Source organism: Nyctereutes procyonoides, unplaced genomic scaffold (genome assembly GCF_905146905.1).
Source record: "Nyctereutes procyonoides isolate TBG_1078 unplaced genomic scaffold, NYPRO_anot_genome, whole genome shotgun sequence".
NCBI lineage: Eukaryota > Metazoa > Chordata > Mammalia > Carnivora > Canidae > Nyctereutes > Nyctereutes procyonoides.
The window spans coordinates 28,913,185-28,939,285 of record NW_026575052.1 but is presented as its reverse complement, the minus strand read 5'-3'; the positions used below and the strand labels follow the sequence as shown (position 1 = coordinate 28,939,285).

The window sequence follows — 26,101 nt, the reverse complement described above, 5'->3', positions numbered from 1 at the left end:
TCATCTTTTAGCATGATGGTCCTTAACCTCCACGTGTTTGAGGTCCTTCCAAACTTCTTGTTGTGATTTAGTTCTAATTTCAAGGCATTATGGTCTGAGAATATGCAGGGGACGATCCCAATCTTTTGGTATCGGTTCAGACCCGATTTGTGACCCAGTATGTGGTCTATTCTGGAGAAAGTTCCATGTGCACTTGAGAAGAATGTGTATTCAGTTGAGTTTGGATGTAAAGTTCTGTAGATATCTGTGAAATCTATCTGGTCCAGTGTATCATTTAAAGCTCTCGTTTCTTTGGAGATGTTGTGCTTAGAAGACCTATCGAGGGTAGAAAGAGCTAGATTGAAGTCACCAAGTATAAGTGTATTATTATCTAAGTATTTCTTCACTTTGGTTATTAATTGGTTTAAATATTTGGCAGCTCCCACATTCGGGGCATATATATTGAGGATTGTTAAGTCCTCTTGTTGGATAGATCCTTTAAGTATGAGATAGTTCCCTCTTCATCTCTCACTATAGTCTTCGGGGTAAATTTTAGTTTATCTGATATAAGGATGGCTACCCCTGCTTTCTTTTGAGGACCATTTAAATGGTAAATGGTTCTCCAACCTTTTATTTTCAGGTTGTAGGTGTCCTTCTGTCTAAAATGAGTCTCTTGTAGACAGCAAATAGATGGGTCCTGCTTTTTTATCCAGTCTGAAACCCTGCGCCTTTTGATGGGGTCATTAAGCCCGTTCACGTTCAGAGTTACTATTGACAGATATGAGTTTAGTGTCATCATGATATCTATTCAGTCCTTGTTTTTGTGGATTGTTCCACTGAACTTCTTCTTAAAGGGGAATTTTAAGAGTCCCCCTTAAAATTTCTTGCAGAGCTGGTTTGGAGGTCACATATTCTTTCAGTTCCTGCCTGTCTTGGAAGCTCTTTATCTCTCCTTCCATTTTGAATGAGAGCCTTGCTGGATAAAGTATTCTTGGTTGCATGTTCTTCTCATTTAGGACCCTGAATATATCCTGCCAGCCCTTCCTGGCCTGCCACGTCTCTGTGGAGAGGTCTGCTGTTACCCTAGTACTCCTCCCCATAAAAGTCAGGGATTTCTTGTCTCTTGAAGCTTTAAGGATCTTCTCTTTACCTTTGGAATTTGCAAGCTTCACTATTAAATGTCGAGGTGTTGAACGGTTTTTATTGATTTTAGGGGGGGATCTCTCTATTTCCTGGATCTGAATGCCTGTTTCCCTTCCCAGATTAGGAAAGTTTTCAGCTAGGATTTGTTCAAATACATATTCTGGCCCTCTGTCCCTTTCGGCGCCCTCGGGAACCCCAATTAAACGTAGGTTTTTCTTCCTCAGGCTGTCGTTTATTTCCCTTAATCTGTCTTCATGGTCTTTTAATTGTCTGTCTCTTTTTTCCTCAGTTTCCCTCTTTGCCATCAACTTGTCTTCTATGTCACTCACTCGTTCTTCCACCTCGTTAACCCTCATCGTTAGGACTTCTAGTTTGGATTGCATCTCATTCAATTGATTTTTAATTTCTGCCTGATTGGATCTAAATTCTGCAGTCATGAAGTCTCGTGAGTCCTTAATGCTTTTTTCTAGAGCCACCAGTAGCTGTATAATAGTGCTTCTGAATTGGCTTTCTGACATTGAATTGTAATCCAGATTTTGTAACTCTGTGGGAGAGAGGACTGTTTCTGATTCTTTCTTTTGAGGTGAGGTTTTCCTTCTAGTCAGTGCAGAGTGGCCAAAAACAAGTTGTATTGGGAAAAGGAGAAAGAGAGAGAAGGGAAGAAAAGAGAAAAAGAAAAAAAGAAAAAAGAGAAGAAAAAGAGAAAAAGAAAGAAAGTTGAAAAAAAGGGGCGGGGGAAGCAATCAGAAATCAAAAAGAAGAAAACAAAAACAAAAACAAAAAACACGGGTTTGTATCTTCTGATTCTGTATACTTTAAGTCCCTTGACTTCCCCTGGAACTGGTCCCTCTAGCTGGTCTTCTGGGGGGGGGGCCTGCTGTGCTGATTTTCAGGTGTTAGCACTTGGGGGAGCTGCTCAGCCCCTGCCTGCTGCAGGGCTCAGCGGGGGTTGTTTACCCCGTGAGGCCCCAGGAGGAACAGCAGCAGTTGCTATGGCAGCTCTGGAAACCTGGATTCAGTCCCCGCAGTAACTACGGAGCTCTCTGTCTGCAGGGCCTGGAGGCTCCGGGGCGGGGCCGCTGATCTGCTCAGCTCGGGGCAGGAGCGTCCTTGCTGTCCTGGGCCCTCCCGGCCTCTGCCTGTCCCGGGGGAGGCCGGATCCTGGGCTGTGTCCCGGCGCCCTGTGCTCCAGGGCCTGCGCTGTTGGATTTGCGCTCCCGCCCCGCAGCCCCCTCCGCGGAGCCGCGCCCGAGATGAGGGCTGTTCCTGATACAATAGAGGCAACACTATTCCTTTTGTGTCCTCTTGAGAGCACTTGTCAGGGAGGATGACATTCGCTCCAAGTACAATTTCGAATCCATCCTACTACAGTCATTTATGGACGCTGATCATTATTAATATGCTAAGGTAGTATTAATACTGATATTAATAATACTGATAACATCTTATGGTTAGTACCAATAACTTCCCATTGAACATCCTTGAAATAACTGTTAATAAGAAAATGTAGTAACAGCAACAGTATTTACCGAGCTCTTGCTAAATGCGAGGGGTGTAGTTGGTGCTTTACATGGTTGAGCTCATTTGACTCTCATACCCCAGGACAGGGAAAGCATGGTGAAAATCTGCTTTTAAAGATGAGGAAACTCTGTGAAGGTATTGGTTCGTTAAGTAATTGAGCCAAAGTCACAGGAAATGAGGCACCATTCTGGCTCCACTGTGTTTTACTGCCTGCAACTTTCTGTTCCCTACAAATACCATAGCACCTCAACTCTTTGGGACTCAACTTTGAGCAAAGCGGAGGACGTGGAAGCAAGAGAAACCATTTCTGTAATTAAAAAAGAAGCCACGTTCTCTGTAAGAGTACACATCCCCTTCCAGCACCACCCGACTGCGCACTGTCTCGGGTCTCGGGCATAGAGCCTGGACCCTGAGGATTGTAGTATACCCCTGTGCTTCCACGTTATTGATAAAGTGAAATGAATTTTAATTTCATTAGAAATTGAAAGCAGAAATGGAATGATTTGGGGGCACCTGGATGGCATCTGCTTTCAGCTCAGCTCATGATCCCCCGGGTCCTGGGATAGAGCCCCATGGTGGGCTCTCTGTTCAGCGGGGAGTCTGCTTCTCCCTCTTCCTCTGTCCCTCCCCCATCTTGTTCTCTCTCTCAATCTCTCCCTCTCAAATAAAATCTAAAAAAAAAAAAGAAGGTAAAGTTTGAGTGTAAAATAAGTTCCGTTTTTTTCTGTCTTGTTTTCATTTTTCCTCTAGATCACTCTTTCGATGTCTTCAAAAAACCTAAGCATCCCCCAGCGTTCTTTGCTGCAGGCCGGCTCTCTGATGTGCTGAATGGTGGCGATGAAGTTTACGCCAACTGTATGGTGATTGACCAGGTAAGGCATGACTGGTGGCTTCAGAGCCACCTTGCTCTCTTTCCAAAACCTGAGTATGAAAAATAAAGAAATAAATAAATAAAAATTAAAAAAAAAAACAAAAAGAAAACCTGAGTATGTGGGAACTATATTCGGCATCGGTGTGTCGCTCTGAGAATTTCAGCCTAAGGGAGGCCCTGGTGATGCTTCACTGTAGCCTCTTAGGACCCTTTCCCTGAGATCTCCTTATCGTGCACAGCACGTGTTACCCCACCAAGAAGAGCTGGAGGGAGGGGTCTTGAGACCATGTCTCATGAGAAGAGCATGGGAGGTCTTGCTTGGAGCTGAAATAGAAAATGACAGTTGGGAAACTAATATCTTCTCTACAACTTTTCAATAAAACGGTGTGCATACCACGTGATTAGGTAATATTTGTATTCAAATTCAGCTAACGGGATAAAGAGCTTGATGCCAGCCCCACATAATGCTGTCGTATAAATTGCTCCTTCGATCCTTGTAACATACCTATTAGCATATAGTAAGGTCATAGAGCTTTAGTATTAAAAGAATGTTGTCATCCGACAGGGAATTGGAGCCCTTTAGAACACCCCACTAGTCTCTGACGGAGATTTGGGGGTTAGGTCTTGTAGAGGCTTGCAGTTTGCCTGTGCATTGGTATGTAGATTGATCCTTCATTTTCTCTAGCTCAGTGATCCTCAAGTTTTAATACTTATAAAAAAATAAAACATATCTTTAGATATAAAGATTTCTATACTCTGGATGCTAGTTTATGTATGATTTTAGGGATTTTCAAGGGCAGTTTTGGCAAAACAAAATTTTTGCCTTATCCACAGACTTCCAACCCTAATCCCCATTTAAGACGCACCGTATATATGCTTATTGAGCAATAAATTTACTCTTTTTGTTGTTGTTAGTATGCACATATTGTACCCTGTTACTTATAGACATTTTCTGTGATAGAAACTTTACTATCTGGGTCTCACTGTCACCCCTTGAGTCACAAATCTTGGTTTTCCCTTTTGTGTTCAAAACATTATTACATCAAATGTATGTATACATGGCATGGATTGGGATGATAATCAGAATGATAGAGGGACCAATCAGAATGGATGTCAGCTGTAAAGAACTCGTATAGCCTTTTTGGCATAAAGCAGCTGAATGTTAGCTCTACTTATGCATATATTTTTAAAGATTTTATTTATTTATCCATGAGAGACAGAGAGATTGGCAGAGACACAGGCAGAGGGAGAAGCAGGCTCCATGCAGGGAGCCCGATGCGGGACTCAATCCCAGGACCCCGGGGTCACGCCCTGGGCCAAAGGCAGATGCTTAACCTTGGAGCCACCCAGGCAACCCAGCCCTACTTATAGATACAAGCATGAAGCAGAGGTTAGGATGAGTTGTGAGTTCTGGGGACATTCTTTGCAGATACAGGGCCGTCAAGTTTGCTGTGCTCTAGCCACACTGATTCCAACGGTTGCTGTATTTTCTCAGTGTTTAAATGAAATACTCCTTGAGTCCTTATCTCTTTTCTCTGAGCCTCAGTGAATACTGCAGGTATTTCCACTTACCCCAAGTAGCTAAAATTGTACATGACTCAGTGTTACGGGGGGATAACTGTGCTCTAAGATGCATTAAACATGCAAGACCTCCCCACCCAAAGATGAAGTTAGAATACAATTTCTGTTTTAGGACCATCTTGAGATAAGTATTGCTTTAATAAAGTGAAGCATGCATTTCAAGAAAGCTTGAACAGCCTGATTGATAAATTGAAATGTAGCAGAGGATTGCTGAATTTGTGCAATGAAAACAGAAATAAGACGAAAAGTATGGATACAAATCACAGAGTTCAGTGTCCGTGTAGTGTAGTTACAGGATTTATAGGATTTATTTTACTGTTCCTGTGTCCACTTGAGTAGCAAGGATGATATAAGGAGCTCAAATTCTGCACACTTAAGATAATTGCTATCAGTATTTGAGAAGAATCTTGTCTAATTTCCTTCTTCTGCCTCAACCTGGCACAGAACTCTGAAAAGATGGCTAGCTTGTTTGAGATACTGTTTCCCATGAATCCTCAAAGTTTTCAGCCCACCTAATGAGGAGATATACATGGTAGAAACTGCTTTGAAAATGCCTCTGCCATATAAATTACTTTGAAAAAAAATTCCATTTTATTTGGACATCATTTCAAGCCTCTATAATTCAGTACAAAGAATACATACATACTCTTTATCAAAATTCCTCAAATGTTAATATTTTACTATATTTTAGCTTAAATACACTCTGGGTAAGTATGTCTTTGTATATGCAAATGTTGAAAATAATAAGTATATAAATATTAACCATTTCAAGCACATTGAGAATTTGGTGCCCTTCTATACCTCAGTCTTTCCTGGTATATTTCCTAAAAAACCTTCGTCATCCTCTTATTAAGCACCCGTAGTTACCAAATCAGACAATCACCATTAATAGAGTAGTAACCCTTTGCAGACCACACTCAATTTTAGCCAATCATCCCAATAATTTTTGCAGCAAAAGAAAATCCAGTTGTCTCATCTCTTGAATCTGTTATAATTCGTGACGGTCCCTTAGTATTTGGCTCTTAGGGCGTCAACAGTTTTGAAGAATACAGAGCAGGATTGTGTGTGTTTTTGTCAGAATGTCCTTCAGTTCTGGGTCGTCTGAGAATTCCCCATGGGCCGGGTTCAGGCTGTCAGGTTAGCAGGAACATTACAGAAGGGAGGCTGTGTCCTCAGTGCCTTGTATCACGAGGCACCTGGAACTAATTTGTCCCCTTCCTGGGGATGTTATCTTTGATTTATTAAGTTTGTTTGCAGTGAAATTGCTACCTCCTTTTTCAAGTAGTGTCTGGAGGGGGGAAGAGTTTGAGTGTCTGTGTGTTTCCTGTTGCTTAGCCGACTCTCACCCACCGGTTGGGCATTCCTTGATTGTTTCTGCATAGTGAGTTCTGATGATGATGAAGATTTAGGGCTCTACATTTTCCCCTTTTGCCTCTTTCCCCCCTTTGCTGCCCTCTCACCAGACAGCGTCTTCCTTGTTCTTATTACTGTCTTCTCCCTCAGCAGTGATGCCTGTGATGGTTGCTCCTCAGGTCACTCATACTTTCAAGCCCTTTCCTTAGGTCGAGGACTCTCTTTCACATGTGTAGGCTGCACTTCCTCTTCCCAGTGATGACATTAGGTAGGTCTTCATCCCTCTATTAGCTCCCGGTTTTCTCTGCCATGTAGAACTTTCCAGACCACTTTTATTCTATACACAGGCCTGTGACAGGAATATAACAGGTTGCTTCCTGAAGTTTGGTGTTAATTTTATTATTTTATATTATAAAATTCATGATTTTTTCATCTACAGATAATTTGAAGTTTGGGGCATTCTGTGTCTTCTAGTTAAGTGTCATCTTAGGTAGTTTTATTCTTACTTTATTTGTAGTTTGTTTTGTTTTGGCTTTTTTGAGACTCAGGTTTATGTGGCTACCACTACCTTGGTTATCCAGATTCCTGTGAGTTACTTTCTAAATAAACCTGCCTACTCTTTGGTTTTTTTTTTGCTCATGTTATTTTATTTTATTTTATTTTATTTTATTTTATTTATTTTATTTTTATAAATTTATTTTTATTGGTGTTCAATTTCCAACATATAGAATAACACCCAGTGCTCATCCCATCAAGTGCCCTCGTCAGTGCCCGTCACCCATTCACCCCCACCCCCCGCCCACCTCCCCTTCTACCATCCCTAGTTCGTTTCCCAGAGTTAGGAGTCTCTCATGGTCTGTCTCCCTTTCTGATATTTCCCACTCATTTTTCTCCTTTCCCCTTTATTCCCTTTCACTATTTTTTATATTCCCCAAATGAATGAGACCATATGATCATTGTCCTTCTCCAATTGACTTATTTCACTCAGCATAATACCCTCCAGGTCCATCCACATCGAAGCAAATGGTGGGTATTTGCTGTTTCTAATGGCTGAGAAATATTCCATTGTATACATGCTCATGTTTTTAAAATACATCCCCTTTTTTGAGTCAGTGGCTCACAAAATCTTAAAAATGTAGTCTGGTTTGGGTTTCGTAGTAAAGAACAACTTTATAAAACACTCCACTGGTCATCTTTTATGAATTATGGGACAGCAGCCAAATGAACACAAACGTCATGTAAGAATTCCCCGCTTACATAAAGCAAAACAAGAACGAACAAAACAAGGTAAATAAGGTGGAAGGTTGTTCAACGGGGAGAAATTTATTCTCAGTTCAGCCAATCTTTCCTGCTCGTTTGCTCAGCAAATATTTTTCTTTCAACTACCAGGTTGGTGATTTGGATATTAACTACATCAATTTAGAAGGAATCTCTACAGACGCCTGTGCTGAATCCATGGGTTCTACTCTGGGGCCTCAGAACTGCGAGCATATCCTTGCTGCTGAAACCAGCCATGGGAAATACCCACTAAGTGAGAACAAGGAAGTGATCTCAGATACCGAAGCTCAGCAGTCCTTCCCATCACCGTCTAGTTCATATGCTTCCAATTTTGATCTTTCCTTTGGTCTTCATGGATTTGAGAAGGAACAGAGTCTCCTGAAGAAAAGAAGGTAAGGTATTATATTCTGGAGGAGAAGTGTAGAAGATCAAAGAACCTTGTCCGCGAGCTGGACTTGCAAAATTCTATTTGTCGTCCCTGCCACTGTTATCTCTACATCAAAAACATTGCCCCCTTTTAGATTCCTACAATCTTTGGCTTGAAAATAAGACATTTATGAAAACTGACCAAAATAGAATAAGAGGAAAACCACTACGGGAGTACATTTTACACTTGCTAGGTAGGCAAAAATTTTAAAGTTACCATATTTTAGTGAAAATGTATACAGTGGAAGCACTTGTATACTGTTGATCGAGTGAACATTGTGTAAGAACTTTGGAAAATAATTTGGCATTCTCTAATAGAGATGTGCTGTCTCCTCTGAAAAAATGTAGGAATGAGGACGAAGGACTTACGATCCCCAAGAAAGTCCCATTTTGGCCCCAGGACGGCAGGGGGACTCTTCCTTCAGTGGGTGGTGGGCCAGGAGCGTGTAACACGGTTGACTGTGAGCTCAATGGGAAATGTACCTATCGCATTAAAAAGTGAATAATAGGCTGCATTCAGGCTGAAAACTTATCATGAAGGAGAGACTTGGGAGCACGCAATAAAAACTGAGGTGAACACAGACACCTAAGCCCTAAATTTTCTAATACTTAAAACATTATGGTGAAAGTAAAATATGTACAAAGGTAACCGTCTGTTACCAAAACTTAGCTGTTTTGAGAAGCCACAAGGGGAAAAATAATGCAATGTTTAAACTGCACAACAACAACAAATGAGGTGATGGAAGAGCTTGTTTCATTCTAAAACTTAAATTTTGAAGATCTTTTTTGTTTTACCAACATCCGCAGTAAGAAATGCCTATTACACAACGACTCCCTGCCACATAAATACACAGGAATTTAAATGGATGTTTTATGAAATAACATGGGGAATGTACTCTGATATTTTCTATTCTGTACTATTTTAAAAGAAAGTTTTGGTCACAGCCTACAATTGATTTCATATATTTCACTAATGGGATTTTGAAAAATGGTATTGTAAAATGAGAACTGAGAAGTAATCCTGAAGAATATGGTTTATGATACCAAATTGCTTAATAGCTTAAGGAGGACAGGTAGTAGCCCAATTTAAATCAATACGAAAAGAAAATGTTTTAGGGGCTCCTGGCTGGCTCATTTGGTCGAGCATGTGACTTTTGATCTCAGGTTGTGCGTTCGAGTCCCCTGTTGGGTGTAGAGATTGCTTAAAAATAAAATCTTAAAAAAAAAAAGAAATGTTTTATTGGATGGTGTGCAGAATAAAATAAAGATCACTACTACTTGTAGCATGTGCTCACAGTGATGGAGAAATGCTATACATGGCTGAAAGTCTCCTGTTAAGTTAGGATATGATGACGGCAGCCAACCATTTGGACTAATGTTTATTAACACAGAGATCACAAGTTAAAAGATGAATGCAGAGACCCAAGGTGTATCAGCAAACCTCTGATCCCCACCCGCATCCCCCAAGGGGTCTGGCTACACAAAGACTATGATCGAATTAAGGAAACTACAGAGCACCTTAGAATGTCTCCAACCACGTCGCTGTCACATTCAGAGCAGCGGCATTTGCCAGGAAGTGTGTCTTCACACGAAGCTCTGATTTTTTTTCTTTTTAATGAGAAATAATTTCATGGATTTCAACATTTGTGTGTTAAAGTGTGATGTCTGCCTTCAGCTTGTTCTCTGCTTGGAGCCAAGGAGCAGTCTCTCTATGGGTTCTGAAAGGAGAAGGACCCTGCTTTGGAGATCCTCAGTGATGCCAGGTGTGGCCTTCACTTCTGGGCTGGCTGGTGCCCAAGAGGGCCCATGCGATAAGGAGTTCAGGATGAGAGAGTGTACCCTGAGTGTTGGGACTGGGGACACATATGGTAGAGACTCTGTGGCAAACGTCGTCATTTATTACATTGATACTCGGCGGGCACCGAAGACCTTATGGACTTTTAAGAAAAAGAACCACAATGGGTTAATTCAATTTCATTTTCTGCTTCCTTTTTCATAATCAAGATGGTTTCATTGTGTTGCTAGTAATCTTTAACTCCAGAACTGCAACCGTGAAAGAAAAACGCATTGAGTGTTAACATGCTGGGGGAAGCTCTTGACCTCAGAGTTGGAGGGGCTTAAAATGTAAATGTTAATGGAATGAGCCGGGAATGGGGAAGATCACTTTCTTTCCTTTCAATTTCATGGTTATTAGAGTTAAATTAGGAGAGAAAAGTGGTAGTTGAGCAGAACCGCTCCCCATTTCTGAGGCGGATTGCTCACCTAAAATCTCTAAACATGCTAACCTGACGTGACACATGTGGGACCCCAGTTGACTCAGGTTGACTCCTGTCTTGCCATCCCTCTGAGGTGAGACCTTGCCTTCTGTCCTTGAATGTGCCTCACTGGCCACGCTGCAGATCTTCCTGCGCCGCCCCCCCAGAGGCCTCCCAAACAACCCTGCGGTTCTGTTTCTTGCGCAATTTTCATATTTGAAGGATAACTATTTAGGGCCTGTGATAATTACATTTACAAAACAAATAGTACTAACTTGTGCCAGGTTTTGTTTCTTAGAGTAATTGAGATGGCTTTTGCTAGGTGGGAGATGTTCGGCTGGGGAGACAAAACATTTTATTTAAAAAGAGGGAGACTTGGGGAGAAAAAAAGTGAAAATCTCTTAGATGTGAATTTTTTTTAGAAATTTTTTTTTACTCATTTTAAATGAGTATCCATTGCACCCTTCTGCCAAAGACAGGGTTTGTTTGTTTGTTTTTTTAATAAATTTATTTTTTATTGGTGTTCAATTTGTCAACATACAGAAGGACAGGATTTGAATTGAGAGAAACAGAAGCCAGAACTAAGCCAGTTGGCTGACTTGATTATTTACTTACTTCCTCCGTGTCTTAGCTCCAGCCTGGATGCCTTGGATGCCGACAGCGAAGGGGAAGGGCATTCTGAGCGGTCACACATCTGCTACACGCCAGCGTCTCAGAGTTCCTCGAGGACTGGCATTCCCAGTGGGGATGAGCTGGACTCCTTCGAGACCGCCACCGAACCTGATTTTAGTATCTCCAGGACAGAGTCACTTTCTTTATCAAGTAGCCTGCAGTTGAAGGTATTCTTATTAGTATTAATGTGGTTTATTGTGAGCATAAAAGCTATGTTATCTAAAGCAGGTCATCTCTATCCAAAGGGCAACTCATGTTTCAGTCACGTGTGTGAACTAGTATTTTTTTTTGGGGGGGGGGAGACTCAGGAGCTGTCTGATTGTCTTTTTAATCTCTCCCACTCTGTTTAAAATATATGGTCCTTAGAATGGCTGGTTTATGTTTTATTAATTCATCATCAGCACATCTTTCACATACTCTGAAATTTTTACTGTTCTATATAATGATTTCTGTCGGCATCCCTTAAGCAAAGGGAGAAAAACTGGCAGTATGGAGCGGGTTTAAGCGGTCAGACTTGTTTTGTTCACGTACATTTTTACTTGGCTCAGGTCATGAGGTAAATTAAATAATATTACAAAGGCATAGGTGTCATTTGTTGAGCATTCCTGGCTGCCCGAACTGATGTGAGACAGTAGAAACTTTGTCAGTTTTTCTATAGGAGAGGACATTTCTCCTATAGGCATTTTCACATTGAAATTTTTGGTTTTTTTGTTTGTTTGTTTGTTTGTTTGTTTGTTTTTAAAGAACGAACTCTTTCAACCTTGCAGACAAAGCCTTTTTGGGTTGGTACATGTGTTTTCTTCCTTTTTGATTTCTCTTGTCCACTCGTTTTCTTTTGAAAATGAGTTTACCCCTGTGAAACAATGTGTGCTGTGCCCAGACTTCTCTTACTGTGAACATCTGATGGTCATGATAATGTTTTATTTTTGTAATATCCTTTGCAGTACACAAGACGTGAGTTACATACGAAATGCATGGTTTTCTCTTACCTAGGATGTTAGTACCATTTTAATCTTCCAGCAAATGAGGCCCTGCAGAGCTTAGACATCTTGTCCAGGTTGCCCACCCTTGGTGATAGATTCAGTATCACCAGGCCTTCTACTGAAGCCTACCCCTCAGCTCTGAGGGCTGTAGAGTGGTCATGGTCTTTGGAACCTGAATGTCACATGCCCTTTCTGGATCCTAGAATATGGGTATGGTTGTTAGTGTAGATAGTTCTTTTGCATTTTGAATGGAATTGTGAAAAAGTTCATTACTTGGAAGGAAAAGCAGTTTAGCCTTTGTGAGTCAGGTGCATGTGGTTCACTTTGAGGAAGACTCCGTCCTCTAAAATATATCTTGCCTTGCCTCTGCGATTACCCCATGTAACTTTTTCCCAAAGAGTTCTGGCTAATTTTCAAAGTTCCATGGTTATGAAAAAGAAGTACTATACATGATTTAAATGCAGAGGGTGACATTTGGCTCTGGCCCTTTGGGCCTCGTCACCGTTACGGGTATAGGGCAGCTCCTGGTGTCCGATGTCAAGAATCAGTGGGCCCTCCCCAGTAAGACACTCAGGAGCCAAGGCCCAGGACCCTTTGAAACAGGGGCAGGCTTCTGTTTTTAACTCTGCTGCAGGCCTGTTAACTAAACCAATGGGCTTAGGGAAACAATGTTTTCACTGAGGGAGAATAGAAGCTACTAGTGCTTGTGAAGGACAGTTGCTGATGGCTTAATTTGAATTACAGATTTTGTATTACTCTATCTTAACTCTGATATTTTAAGACCAGATGAGCGAGATTAATCCTAAAGCCACCAGGTCCCTGTTGGATGAGGGTCGGGTACCATAAACGGCTTTACTGGTGTTCTGTTGCACGCTCATTTAAATTTTCCAGAACACATAAAATAACCATGTTTTAATTATTGTGCTGCATTGTCACGTATGTTGCAAATATAATAATAGAAATAGTGTGTAAATGGGAAAATAGCAACAATAGGTCACTTAAAAGACAGTAAAAGATACATAAATCAGTGATACTCAGGTATCATCTCAGGAAGTGCTAGATGGAAGGCTTTTTTTGAAAGATGGGCACAGACCAGGAGGAATTGTACATTGACCTGTTGCATTCTTCTTGAGAGGCTGCAGCTAACATTATAAATTCAAATAGCTGTCTTGAAGTTAAAAAAAACTCCTATAAGTGGCTATTTGTCTACCTTCTAATAATTATGAAATAAAAAGATAACAATTAATATGGAATTTTGCTTGGATAGTACAGTGTAAAATAACAACAACAACAACAACAACAACAAAACCCTGACAACTCAGGTGAAAAAAAAGTGACTCTATTGAATATGCAGAGCAAAAACATCTTTTGACTTTATTTCTTACTTTTAACCAACTCTATTAGAAGGTCATAATCACATTTTAAGTATAAATGGGCGGGAAGCTCAAGTTTACTGAAGTGTTGAAAAGGCATAAAACTTCAAAACTTGTGATGAACAAAAACAAATAATGAGATTACATCAGAAATATTCACACTGAATCTTTACAGAGATGCTGATTCCATAACAATCACGGTGAGCATATACTTTCAGGTCCTCTGTAGAATTTTTCAAAAACCTTTGTTATCATTTCTTGTAGGAATCATTGCTTCCTGGAGTCCGCTCACGTTCTTATTCCTGCTCATCACCCAAAATTTCTTTAGGAAAAACTCGATTGGTGCGTGATTTCACAGTGTGCAATTCTGCTGAAGGTAAGCGTTCTTTACCATTTGACTTTGAGAGAATTCTATTCCAGAGCAGATTCTCAATTAGTGAAAGTATATAAGATGCACAAAAGCAGCAGGCAAGAATTTTCAGCTCCATTTTTATTACTGATTTTTCTGTACTTAGCAAAATCCTTTTCTCATATTAGTCAAGTATTAGATTTCATTTTGATGAAAATACAAATAGGTACAAAGTTGTTGCTTTATTCTTTGAATGAAATGTTTTCCTCAAGGATAATGTAAACTAGAATTTATTCTAGGTTCTTTATTATGAGAGCTTTAGAGGATTATACGTAATTTTTTAAAAAAAATACTTTGCCCTATGTATAAATTGCTGAAATCTAACTAAAAGGCAAAGCATTTCAAAATAGATTTTTCCCTTTTTGTATTCAGCAAGGGACTTGAGAGAGTTGCAGTAAAAGAAAAGAGTTGAAACATTAGTAAACCTATCTCAGCATTCTTTATGGCAATGTAAATGATCAAAATGAAACTGTGATACAGTAAAATTTTAATTGATCACCTTCAGAAAAGGGTGCACACCATAAACATACAGCTTGACAAGTTTTCAAAACTGAATTCAAATAAAAAAAAAGAATAATTATGGACCACACAGAGGAGCTGCCCTTGTAGCCCCTTTCGGCCACAACTCCCCCACCACCACTGTTTTTTTTTTTAAAAGATTTTATTTATTTATTCATGAAACACACAGAGTGAGAGACAGAGACATAGGCAGAGGGAGAAGCAGGCTCCATGCAGGGAGCCCGACGTGGGACTCGATCCCGGGACTCCAGGATCCCGCCCTGGGCTGAAGGCAGATGCACAACCACTGAGCCACCCAGGGATCCCCACGACTCCCATTTTTTACCCTATTTTGAAACAAAAGTATTTCTTTACATAACATATTATGTAGTAATTACATATAAAGGCATATTTGGTGGAATTCATGTCAACCTGTGATACAAAGCATTAGAATAAAATGTCAGTATCTTAATGCCTCATTTGTATATTACCCTTAAAGGTCTTAAGAGACTCGAAAAGTGAGATGTGCCTGAGTATTCTTAGTTTCCCATTGTAAAATATTGTTTTAAAAAATATTTTATTTAAATTCAATTTGCCCATATATAGTATAATGACCGGTGTCCCTGTTGTAGAATATTTAAAATAGAATTTATTTCACAAGTGTCTTTCTCTTCTTTTTTACGTATTCTTTATTACATTGTTGTTGTTGACATCTTCATGCCATGTAAAAACATACTCTTTATGGTTGGAACTGCCATTCTAAAACAATGACTTACATGTGGGAGATGTTCAATGATTATTTGTTGAATGAATGTACTAGACAGGATACATAGAGCACACAACAAGTGCTCGGTGTTTTTTTGTGTTTTTGTTTTTTTCATCTTTCTGGGAATCATTACTGAAAGTGGAGAAAACAAGACTGATGACAAATGTCAGTTTTAATATTTGGAATGAGAAGATGGAGAAAAGGACCAAGAGAAAGAGAAGATACAGCCACCTTGAGAGGACAGGAAAAAGATGGGTTGTAATGATCGTATAATATTTATAATAGGTTGGGATTCCTTTTATTTTTTTGAGAATATTCAGATCTCTTCCAGACCATTATTTTAAAAGATTTTATTTATTCATGAGCGACAGAGAGAGAGAGAGAGAGAGAGACAGAGACAGGCAGAGGGAGAAGCAGGCTCCATGCAGGGAGCCCGACGTGGGACTCCATCCCCGGTCTCCAGGACCACGCCCTGGGCTGAAGGCAGTGCTAAACCGCTGAGCCACCCGGGCTGGCCTTGGGATTCCTTTTAATGAGAGGTTGACATGTTTTCACTGAAGGTTCTAGCTGGAGAACTAACTTCATACTGTAACTATATAGAAAATGCTTCTAAGTCTTTATTTTGTGCAAAATGGCAGCTGTGCCATTACATCTATAGTATGACTTTTTAAAAAAATATTTTATTTATTAATGAGAAACACAAAGAGGAGAGAGACGGAGGCAGAGACACAGGCAGAGGGAGAAGCAGGCTCCATGCAGGGAGCCTGACATAGGACTCGATCTTGGAACCCAATCCTGGGACCCAATCCCGGGACCACAGGGTCACGCCCTGGGCTGAAGACGGCACTAAACCACTGAGCCACACCAGGCTGCCCAGTATGACTGTTTTTTTTTATTTAAGATTTTATTTATTTATTAATGAGAGAGAGACACACACACACACACAGGCAGAGGAAGAAGCAGGCTCCATGCAGGGAGCCCAACGTGGGACTTGATCCCAGGTTTCCAGGATCACACCCTGGGCCCAAGGCAGGTGCTTAACCGCTGAGCCACCCAGGGATCCCCTAAGACAGCATACAGAGAGCCTGACGTGGGACTGGATCCAGGGTGTCCAGATCACGCCCTGGGCTGCAGGCGGCACTAAACCGCTGCGCCACCAGGGCTGCCCTATGACTGGTTTTTAAAGTCAGCTGAGAAGTTTGAAGTTGCTGGCCAGACTGAGAGGGAATTGATTGTTTATAAGGGAAAGAAGCCCTGATTTATGAATTCTTTCATGAATCAGGAAGGGCATCTGCCTTACATACAATCCTTAAATATTTGCATGTGAGTTAGAATAGAAATCTGACATCGATTCTTTTTTCGGTTAATAAAATTTTATGCCTTTAGACAGTATATTTAAAACTAGGGCTCTAAAATAAATAAAAATAAATAAATAAAAATAAAAATAAATAAATAAATAACAACAACAAAAAAAAAAAACTAGGGCTCTCTCAATGAAATTTGGTCTCCAGAAGGTAAGAATCACAAACAGGCAATGTAGTTTGAAGCCACATAGTCAATGTATAGGGATTCCAGCAGGTAAACCATAGGTACTTGAAGAATAAATTACTTCTCAAAGAAGAAGGAATGATTTTAACTCCGTGTGTGATCAAAGCACAGGAGTGAAAGCTTGACTAGTTCAAAGACATGATGTTCCACTGTGTAGGTCATTTAGATCAATCAGAGGAAAATTGACATTTACATTACCCCCAAGTTCTCTCTTGATGAGTCTGGAATAGTCCTAAAAATTTTCTCTATTTGGACAGACTCGAGGTCTCGTTTCGCCCCCAGTTGGAAGCCCCTGATGACGAGCTGTACTGTGGATACACAAAGACAGGATAGTGTTTCGGCCCTTGCGATGTTCTTTTTTCATCTTTGTCCCTTCCAAGAGGTTACTCATTATTGGTTCTTATGCTCCTTTTGGGGGCGAAGAGTACAATAGTGAGGCAACCAAATAAGATGCTTGTTTAGACAAAACGAAATCCTATCCTGTAATTCCCTTTGGTACGTGGTGTGTTTAGATAGACAGGAATATTGGCGATAATTATAACCTCACCAGAAAGGACCAAAGCGCTCTACTTTAGAGAATTTGGGGGGTGAAGTGAATGTACTCTTGAAAACAGTCGCGCCCTGTCCGCTGGGCTCCTGTTAGCCTTTGCCAGTGACCGAGCCTGGTCCCATTACTTCATCGGCTTGGTTGTCTGGGACACGTGCGTGGCTCAGCGTCCTGCGGCCTCAGCACGTTTACAACAAGCGTATCGACCTGTGCTTGTGGCTTAGTTTGAGGAGTGTTTCGCGGTGGCAGTAAAATCCTGTAGATGCCCCGGAGCACATCTGTTGTTGTTGTTGCCCACGAGGTAGCAGGAGCCTGAGTCCCGGTAATGACACGGTTTAGGGAGTGTGTGCTTATGAGCTCTGCCCCTGCCTTGTCTGCCACACTGCCCCGTGCAAACTGGCTTCGCCCGTCCGCTCGTGGGGACCGCCCGGGGGACAGAGTCGTGTCTGCGCTGCAGAGCTCCCGGAACGAGCGCCGGGGACACCCCCAGAGCAGCATCCCGCTGACACCATAGGGCTTGTTTTCTCATTATTTCCCAACCAGTGGCGGGAATGGTGGTGAAATACGGTTGGGCGTGTGCGTCAATGCCGAATGTGTGACTGTGTCTTCACTGTCCCATTCTGTGTCTTGCAGAGCAAAGAGCCTTCGGCTTCCTGGAGCCCGCCAGGGAGAGGAGGTACCGTAACCGTCCCGGTCTGGGGCTGCTTGCCGCCTTTGAACAATGTGTGCGCGTGAATTCTGAGAGCTACCGATGGGCCATGGGAGGGTTCCATGCAACGAGCCGCCTGCACACTCGGCCGCCCCTGCGGGTCCCCACACGCGCAGGCCTCAGGCCTGGGGGCCCGGCAGCAGGGTGTTCCCAGGGCAGTTCCAGAGATAGGCACCTCCGGGTGCACCGATCGGGGGTCGCGGCGCCGCAAGGCCTGGGCTCTCTGCAGGCGTTGCCGGGGCCCGGGGGTCACATGCACAGGTGCCCGCCCTCTGTCGTGGCTCCTCACGGCCTGTTGCGTTGCGAGCCGAGCCTGCTGAGGGAGCTCCCGGCCGAGGAGCCACCCCGAGGCCGCACTGGGAGGCCGCCCAGGGGCCAGCAACGGCATGAGTATTTCGCGTAAAAGGGACCAGTGAGAAAGAGGGAAATGACTTTAACAGGGGGGACAGTAATGCTGAAACTTCGGAACGTTTTAATATATATATCAAGGCAGACCATGCTATTTTAGATTTTAGGGAAAAAAGGGGGTGCCTGGGTGGCTCAGCTGATTAAGTGTCTGACTCTTGACTTCTGCTCAGGTCATGATCTGAGTCCTGTCATTGAGCCCCACATGAGTTTCCACGCTCAGCAGGGGTCTGCTTAAGATCCGCCCCCCCTTCTCGCTACCCTTTCCCCACCCAAAAAAAGAAAGAAATCTTAAAAGTCTCGCTAAGAAAAAGCCTCCATTTGTTCATTCCTATTTTTTTTTTGAGACCAGAATAGAAATTTTCAGATGACACAAGCAGGAAGAGTAGGAATGCCCTTTAATGATAGGATGGTGGTGGAGAGGATGTGGCTGTGATGGGGACGGTGATGACAGCAAACGCAGCAATAACTGACCCACTGGGTGTTTGTACATTTACATCCGGCACAATTTGTTTATTACCTCGTTTAGGCAGTTTACTCAGTCGTGGAATTTGATCTCCCTCTTGGTTATCATTTTGGTTAAGTCTTCTTCTTGTCATCTTTTTAACTAGCAAAGAAGTAATGGACTGATGTAAAGATTTTATTTTTTATTTATTTATTTTTTTAAAGATTTATTTATTTATTCATTCAGAGAGAGAGAGAGAGAGGCAGAGAGGCACAGGAAGAGGGAGAAGCAGGCTCCATGCAGGAAGCCCGACGCGGGACTCGATCCGGGGTCTCCAGGATCACGCCCTGGGCTGCAGGCGGTGCTAAACCTCTGCACCACCAGGGCTGCCCAGATTTTTTATTTTATTTTATTTTTTTATTTTTTAATTTTTTAAATTTTTTTTAAGATTTTATTTATTTATTAATGAGAGAGAGAGAAAGACACACAGGCAGAGGGAGAAGCAGGCTCCATGCAGGGAGCCCAATGTGGGACTCGATCCTGGGTCTCCAGGATCAGGCCCTGGGCTGAAAGCGGCGCTAAACCGCTGAGCCACCTGGGCTGCCCAGATTTTTTTTTTTTCAATAAAAAATATTTATTCTCCATTAGGAGAGGGACTTAAGACTAAAAAAGCCAACGTCATAGTTGGTTAGATATTAATGTGTGAGCTATTTTAACTTGGATGGTACGTGTAGGGAGTATCCCTTTCTTAGTGCTTATTTTCTCTCCTTTGGTGTGTGTTGGTCTGCATCTTGAAAGCATCTTTCCTAAGTCATATCCCCTGGTGTATCCAGTAGAGTAGATCCTTCACCCCACTTAGTCTGCCCCGTACCTTACTGGCTGCTCCAGCGCAACCCCTGGTCATTGCGAAGGCTTTGCTTCGGTCATGTTGAATTTAAGTGAGGGATCCGCCTTCTTTGGAATTCTCTTGTTTCCTATCACTTAGTTTCTGGGAAAGAACGCTAATGGGTAAAAGGGGACTCGCTCCAGACTTTGTAGGATCTTTTCTGCAGGAGTATATAATTCCTCTGTATCAGCTCTTTTTTTAAGTACAAAATATAGTAGTACTTAACTCTACAAAATTGTTACTTTATACAGTAGCTGACAAGTACAGTTTCATATTTTCATTATAAGTATATAAAAAACATTTATTTTATTTATTTATTCATGAGAGAGACACACAGAAGCAGGCTCCATGCAGGGAGCCTGACATGGGACTCGATCCTGGGACCCCAGGATCACGCCCTGGGCTGAAGACGGCGCTAAACCCCTGAGCCACCTGGTGTCCCTATAATTCTTTTTTTTAAAGTTTTTATTTGAAGTCCAGTTAGTTAATGTATGTTGTCATAGTAGTTTCAGGTTGTACCAATTTCTTCATGATCATATGGGATGACTGTTATGTAATTGACACCATCTGTCTTAAATGTATTACATTTATTACTTGATATATATATATTTTTAAATCTGAGCATCTGAATAGCCAAAAAATTCTCATTGTGTCAATTTTCAGTTTGGATTTTGGAAATTCCTTTTATTTTATTTTATTTTATTTTATTTTTTGTTTTATTTTATTTTATTATTTTATATTTATTTTTTATTGGTGTTCAATTTGCCAACATATAGAATAACACCCAGTGCTCATCCCATCAAGTGCCACCCTCAGTGCCCATCACCCAGTCACCCCCACCCCCCGCCCACCTCCCCTTCCACCACCCCTAGTTCATTTCCCACAGTTAGGAGTCTCTCATGTTCTGTCTTTGGGAATTCCTTTTAACACTTAGATGTTCGGTTCTTCCAAAAATAAGCCACAGATATTATAGTTTAAAGATTAAGATGAGAAGGCTCTATATTCTTAAGACACTTAAAATGTCTTTATTGAAAAGGTAGTGTCATAAGAATCTCAGGAATGGGGTTTGTAAGACTATTGTGGGTGATTTCACTGGTCATCAAGTCAATAATAGAAATGAAGCGTCTTGTTCTGGGATTTGAGAAGAGTTTAATTTTTTTCCCAGATTCCTATAAATTGAAAAGCTTTTTAAAGTCTCTCGTGAAATCAGTTGGGGATTTTCCCCTTCTTGGTTCTCCCCTAACGTAACTCATGGTTGTCTCAGTGAATATAGCATCGTGAGATTTGAAACATGGAATCAACCAGCCTTGTCCATTTGTGCAGAGGTTATGCTGTGTTATTTGTTCTCATGATACGTTTGGATCACATCCAGGAGGCTCACATTTCTACCATGTAGGATGGCTATTCTTAGTTTTTAGTATGGAGTATTTCAGTATTTTGTTTCCTTAAAGGTCATGTCTCAGGTCTTCTCCACCGTTGAGTCTAAAGAGTGAGTGGTATGATTTTATGTCATTGTGTAGTCATATATGAGGTATATGAAAACGTAGCACATTCAAAGATTTTAAATGAACTCTGAAACATTGTTTTTGATATGGCCTTCCATAGTGTGGGGAATTGGGAACAGAGTCGGATAAACAGAATTTTCTTTTATTAAAAAGAGTAGACGGGCTTCTGGGTGGCTCAGTCAGCTAAACCTCTAACTCTTGCTTTCGGCTAAGGTCAGGATTGCAGGGTCGTGAGATCCAGCCATGGGTTGTGGGTCGGTTGATGTGCTCCCTGGGGAGTCTGCTTGAGATCCTCGCCCTCTGCCCCTCCCTGCACTTGAGCTCTCGTGCTCTCTTGCACTTCCTCTCAAATATCTTTTATTTAAAAAAAATCTTTAAGAAAGTAGAGTTGTATTTCTGCTGGGAGGCAGGTAATGGGAGGACTTCTTGACCTCACAATCCATATCGCTCTTAGCATTCTTCAACCCCATGGCTGAGGTCTCCTCACTGGATTGTTCTTACGGTAGACGTTTGAAGGCACTCGGCGTGGTCACAAGAGATGTTCCAAAGATCCTTCTTTCTGAGGCCTCAAATGTGCTTTGTCCCCTCCATTCCAAAAGTGAGTCTCTTGAATAATGTCATGAGTCCTGCAAATTAGGGCGCTTAAGAAACAAGAGGTATGGAAATTTATAAATATATTAACTAGTCAGTTATCTCAGGAGGTGGTTTTAGAAGTAGAATGGAAACAGGGTGTAAGTTTTTTTGTTTTTGTTTGTCACTCTAGTAGTCTGGGGTATCCTCAAGTCCATCCACCCTCCTTCCTTTCTGGCTTTTTGAACTGTTTTGTCTAAGTAGCAAACCCAGTTTCACTTATTGTGCAGAACTCGAGTTAGTAGGACATTCTGTGTCCTGCCTATGCCTTTTGATCTTCATGACTTGAGGCACTTCTGAAACCATTTATCATGTTTCCTAAATGCATCCATGGGTTTGAACATGAATAACTAACGTGTTCCATTACCTAACATAAATGACTATAGTAATCATCTATATCTAATATAAATAAATAACTCAAAGTTTCATTTAATATGTCTCAGAGGAGCACATGTTATAGTTAAGCATGGGAAGGGGCCTTAGAAATAACTGAGTCTCAGCCCGTCATTTATCCGATGAGAAAAGCTGACGTCCTAGAATTTGTTATTGGACTCGCTGTCGCAAAATGTGATCCTATATTTTGGCGCATGCCAGTAATAGGATAGCTTTTGGAAAGTATATCCCAGAGATGAATGTGTTACCCACTAATGCGAATGAATGAGAAAGTTGGGGGGTGGGAGAGACTTTGGTTATAGTATGTCCCATAGAAGTGTTCCCTGGTTTTACATGATATTTGATCTCTATATCTATCTCTATATCTCTCTCTATCTCTATCTCTCTATCTCTTTGTAGTAATATTAGAAATATAAGACTATCAGAGTAAGTTTCAGAGGAAATAGAACTTTCTGTAGATGGGACTTTTTTTTTCTAAAGAATGATTATATGGCCTAGGGGAGCATTAATGATATTCAGTGTGTTCACAGATTGGATACCATTATCCTTAGCGGGCCTTTTATTATGGACGCATATCCACCACCTTCTCTCTCATACAACCGAGGGAGTCTCAGATTACAAATACCCTCGAATGAGTGGGAGAGACTGAACCAAGAGATAGGCCGTTGGTTTCTCAAGCTGTGTTATCAAAGGAAATGTGTTTCTTCTGCGTATTATCTCTATGTTCCCAAAGTAAATAAAATCCAGTTTCCTATTACTGCCTATTTGGCTTCCCTGTGCCCTAGGCAGTTTCTGTTGGCATAGTCAATATGGAGATGAGTGTTTGCAGAGTAACATTTAAGTCCTTTATTTCCCTAGTATTGTATTTTTTTTTAAGATTTTATTTATTTGTTCATGAGAGACACAGAGAGAGGCAGAGACACAGGCAGAGAGAAGAGCAGGCTCCATGCAGGGAGCCCGATGTGGGACTCAATCTCGGGACCCCAGGGTCACGCCCTGAGCCAAAGGGAGATGCTGCACCACTGAGCCACCAGATGCCCCCCTAGTATTGTGAAAAATTGGAAGTATACAGCAAAGTTGAAGAAGTTATATACTGAATACCTCTTAGAGTCTGTAACTAGGAACTTTGTGAGATAGGTGCTTTATCATCCATCCGTCCGTTATCCATCTATAAGAAATATTTTTAATAGATTTGATATCTTCAGAATAACCCTTAAAACCGGAAAAAAAGTGTGTGTGTGTGTGTGTGTGTGTGTATACTGTTTTCCCCCTCTTTAAGTCCTGATAAGCTGTGGTCACAGATTCTGTTTTGTAGGATTCAAGAGGAAGAATGGGATAAATACATCATACCTGCCAAGTCAGAGTCTGAGAAATACAAAGTGAGCCGGACCTTCAGCTTCCTCATGAACAGGATGACAAGCCCTCGGAACAAATCTAAGGTAATCAAAGTCCTGTGCCCGTTGAGTCTACGTGTAGCTGGTTCCATTCTGCGGTCGCCGGCGTAGTCTCCCCTTGGACGCAGTGGTCTCAGATGTGGTACACACGTCCTGGAAGACCCTCTGCCTTCTTACTGGGTGTGGTCCGAGTCTCTAGGATTGCAGCACGACTGTCGCCCAGCCGGGACTCGCGGGTGCGCGGCGTCCCTCCGCACGCAGGCCTTACGTTCAGACGGGGAATGTCGAGGTGTCCTATGGCCTGTGGAAGTACCTTGGCTCTCAGCATTTGTCTCTCTTCCTTTCTCCCCACGCGGCTGTTGCTGTTGTATCCGAAGACGAAAAGCAAGGATGCCAAAGACAAAGAGAAACCGAGCCGACATCAGTTTGTCCCCGGAACCTTCTCTGGGGTTCTCCAGTGTTCCGTTTGTGATAAAACACTCCTGGGGAAGGAGTCATCCCAGTGTTCCAGTAAGTCTGTGGGCTCAGTGTGTGCTGTCCCTGCATTTTGCCTTCCCAGACAGTCAGCTCCAGGAGAATAGGGCTGTTTCTTTTCTTTTAAGTTTTATTTATTTCAGAGGGAGAGAGAGAGGCTTCAGCAGACTCCGTGCTGAGTGTGGAGCCTGACGCGGGTCCCGACCTGAGCCCAAACCGAGTCAGGTGCTCACCCGCTGGCACCGCCCAGGGACCCCAAGGCCAGGGCCATTGGGAAGCAGGGTTCCGTGAACTGTCGTCGTAGCGCCGCCCGTGTGATCTAACAGCTTACAGAGCAGGGACCCTGTGGTCAGCTCCGGGGCTCTATGTGCTCTAGTGACGGCCCCCGGGACCCGGCCCGCCTGTGTCACTGCCTGCTTGGTGTGCCCGCCTGGCTGTCGCAGCGGCCTCTCAAAGGTTGCATGGCCAGAACGCAACTTGGCTTCCCTGTCCCGCGGCCCCATGCGGTCCCATTGTCCCGGCCCCTGGCAGCCGTGTCGCCCAGGCAGATGTGCATGGTGACATCTGGGGGCCGTCCGTAGGTATCCCCGCCTCTCGCGTCCCCATGCAGCCTGCCAGCCATCCTCTTGGCTCGGGCTTCGGACCGCGTAGGCTGGCCTGCCCTGCTTGCCTATGTTACCCGGGGCTGAGGTCGCCGTCTCAACAGCCTCTAGCCCGTTTCCCTGTACTTTCACCAGACGGCACAGTTCTGAAAACACCTGCTGTCGGAACGTCAGGGGCTGAGAGCATCCTGGGTCCCGGAGCACCTGGCTTCCTGTCAGCCCCTGGGGAGGCCGAGGCCCCACGACAGCCACCAGGCCCCATCACCCCTGCAGGCCTGACCCCTTGCCCTCGCCCCTGCCTGGCACCTGGCTCCTGCTGGCCGGGCTCCGGCCTGCCCCCCTCCTCCCAGGCCTCCCGGGCCTGCTCCCCACTGCCGCTCCCCCAGCCCCGTGTGCTCCGTGGTGCTCTCGGGCCACCATCTGTCACTGGCCCGTGCCCACGGCAGCCCATCCGGGGGCCTCAATACCTGGGGACCTGTCGTCTGCAGGCCCCACGAGACAGCAGCCCACAGGCCCTGGGCCACCCACCTGGGCTCACGAGTGGCTCCCCCCACCCAGCCAGGCCGGTGGCCCTTCCATGTCGCCCCGGTCGGCGCCTTCACCCCTTGGCTGCCCTCGTCTGGAGGGCGTCTACCGCTGCCCTTGTTGCAGCGCCCACTGGGAGTGGCCACAGCTGCCGGGGGCCTCCCTCCTGGTTGTCCGGGCCGAGCCCCCCGCGGAGGCACAGTGGGCCCCATACCCGGCGTGGGCCCCACACCCGGCGCCCCAGCCTGCGTGCCTTACTCCCGCCCCCTTCGCCTGCTCCGTGTCTTGCGGCCTCCCGACCTTTACCTGCTCAGTAGTCCTCGGGTACCGCGACGGTCAGTGATGCTCTGTGGCCCCGCGGCAGCCGCGACGGAGCCCAGCCCGCGGGCTGCCACTGCCGGGCAGTTATGGACAGCCGCGGACCCGGGCGGGGGCTGTGTTGTGGCGCAGAGCCGTGGGGCATTGGGCGGGCGCAGGCCCGGGAAGGGCCCCCCACAGGGAAGCTGTGCTGAGCTTTGAAAACAGTCATTTTCTTAAAGATTTTATTTATTTATTCATGAGAGACACAGAGAGAGGGAGAGACCCAGGCAGAGGGAGAAGCAGGCTCCATGCAGGGAGCCTAACGCAGGACTCGATCCCGGGACCCCGAGGTCATGACCCAACGTGAAGGCAGATGCTCCACCACTGAGCCACCCAGGTGCTCCAAAAATAGTCATTATTATTATTTTTTAAATGCAATAGGACTCCTAAAAGATACAAAGTTTAAGGAAAATTTTAAAATCATCCAAAAATCTTACAAACTACAGAAGATGGCTATTCGTATTTTCATGGAGTCCGTTCTAATTATTAAAAAGCTGGAGCTGGCTGTTTATACTGATGTTTTATTGGATTTGAAATACGTTTACTCCTTACTTATTGTATATTTAAGAA

The 26,101-nt window shown here is 43.3% G+C and overlaps 1 protein-coding gene across 10 annotated transcripts in view; it reads left to right on the top strand.

The window, feature by feature from the left end:
- Positions 1 to 26,101, top strand: part of ARHGEF28 (Rho guanine nucleotide exchange factor 28) — a 311,495-nt gene that overhangs the window by 205,226 nt on the left and 80,168 nt on the right. For all 10 annotated transcript variants that reach the window (XM_055332795.1, XM_055332796.1, XM_055332801.1 and 7 more), the window contains 7 exons: positions 3,394 to 3,515; positions 7,838 to 8,118; positions 11,039 to 11,246; positions 13,700 to 13,811; positions 17,837 to 17,879; positions 23,492 to 23,615; positions 23,948 to 24,080. In XM_055332795.1, coding sequence (XP_055188770.1) covers positions 3,394 to 3,515; positions 7,838 to 8,118; positions 11,039 to 11,246; positions 13,700 to 13,811; positions 17,837 to 17,879; positions 23,492 to 23,615; positions 23,948 to 24,080 — 1,023 coding nt within the window. The remainder of the gene's footprint in view (positions 1 to 3,393; positions 3,516 to 7,837; positions 8,119 to 11,038; positions 11,247 to 13,699; positions 13,812 to 17,836; positions 17,880 to 23,491; positions 23,616 to 23,947; positions 24,081 to 26,101) is intronic.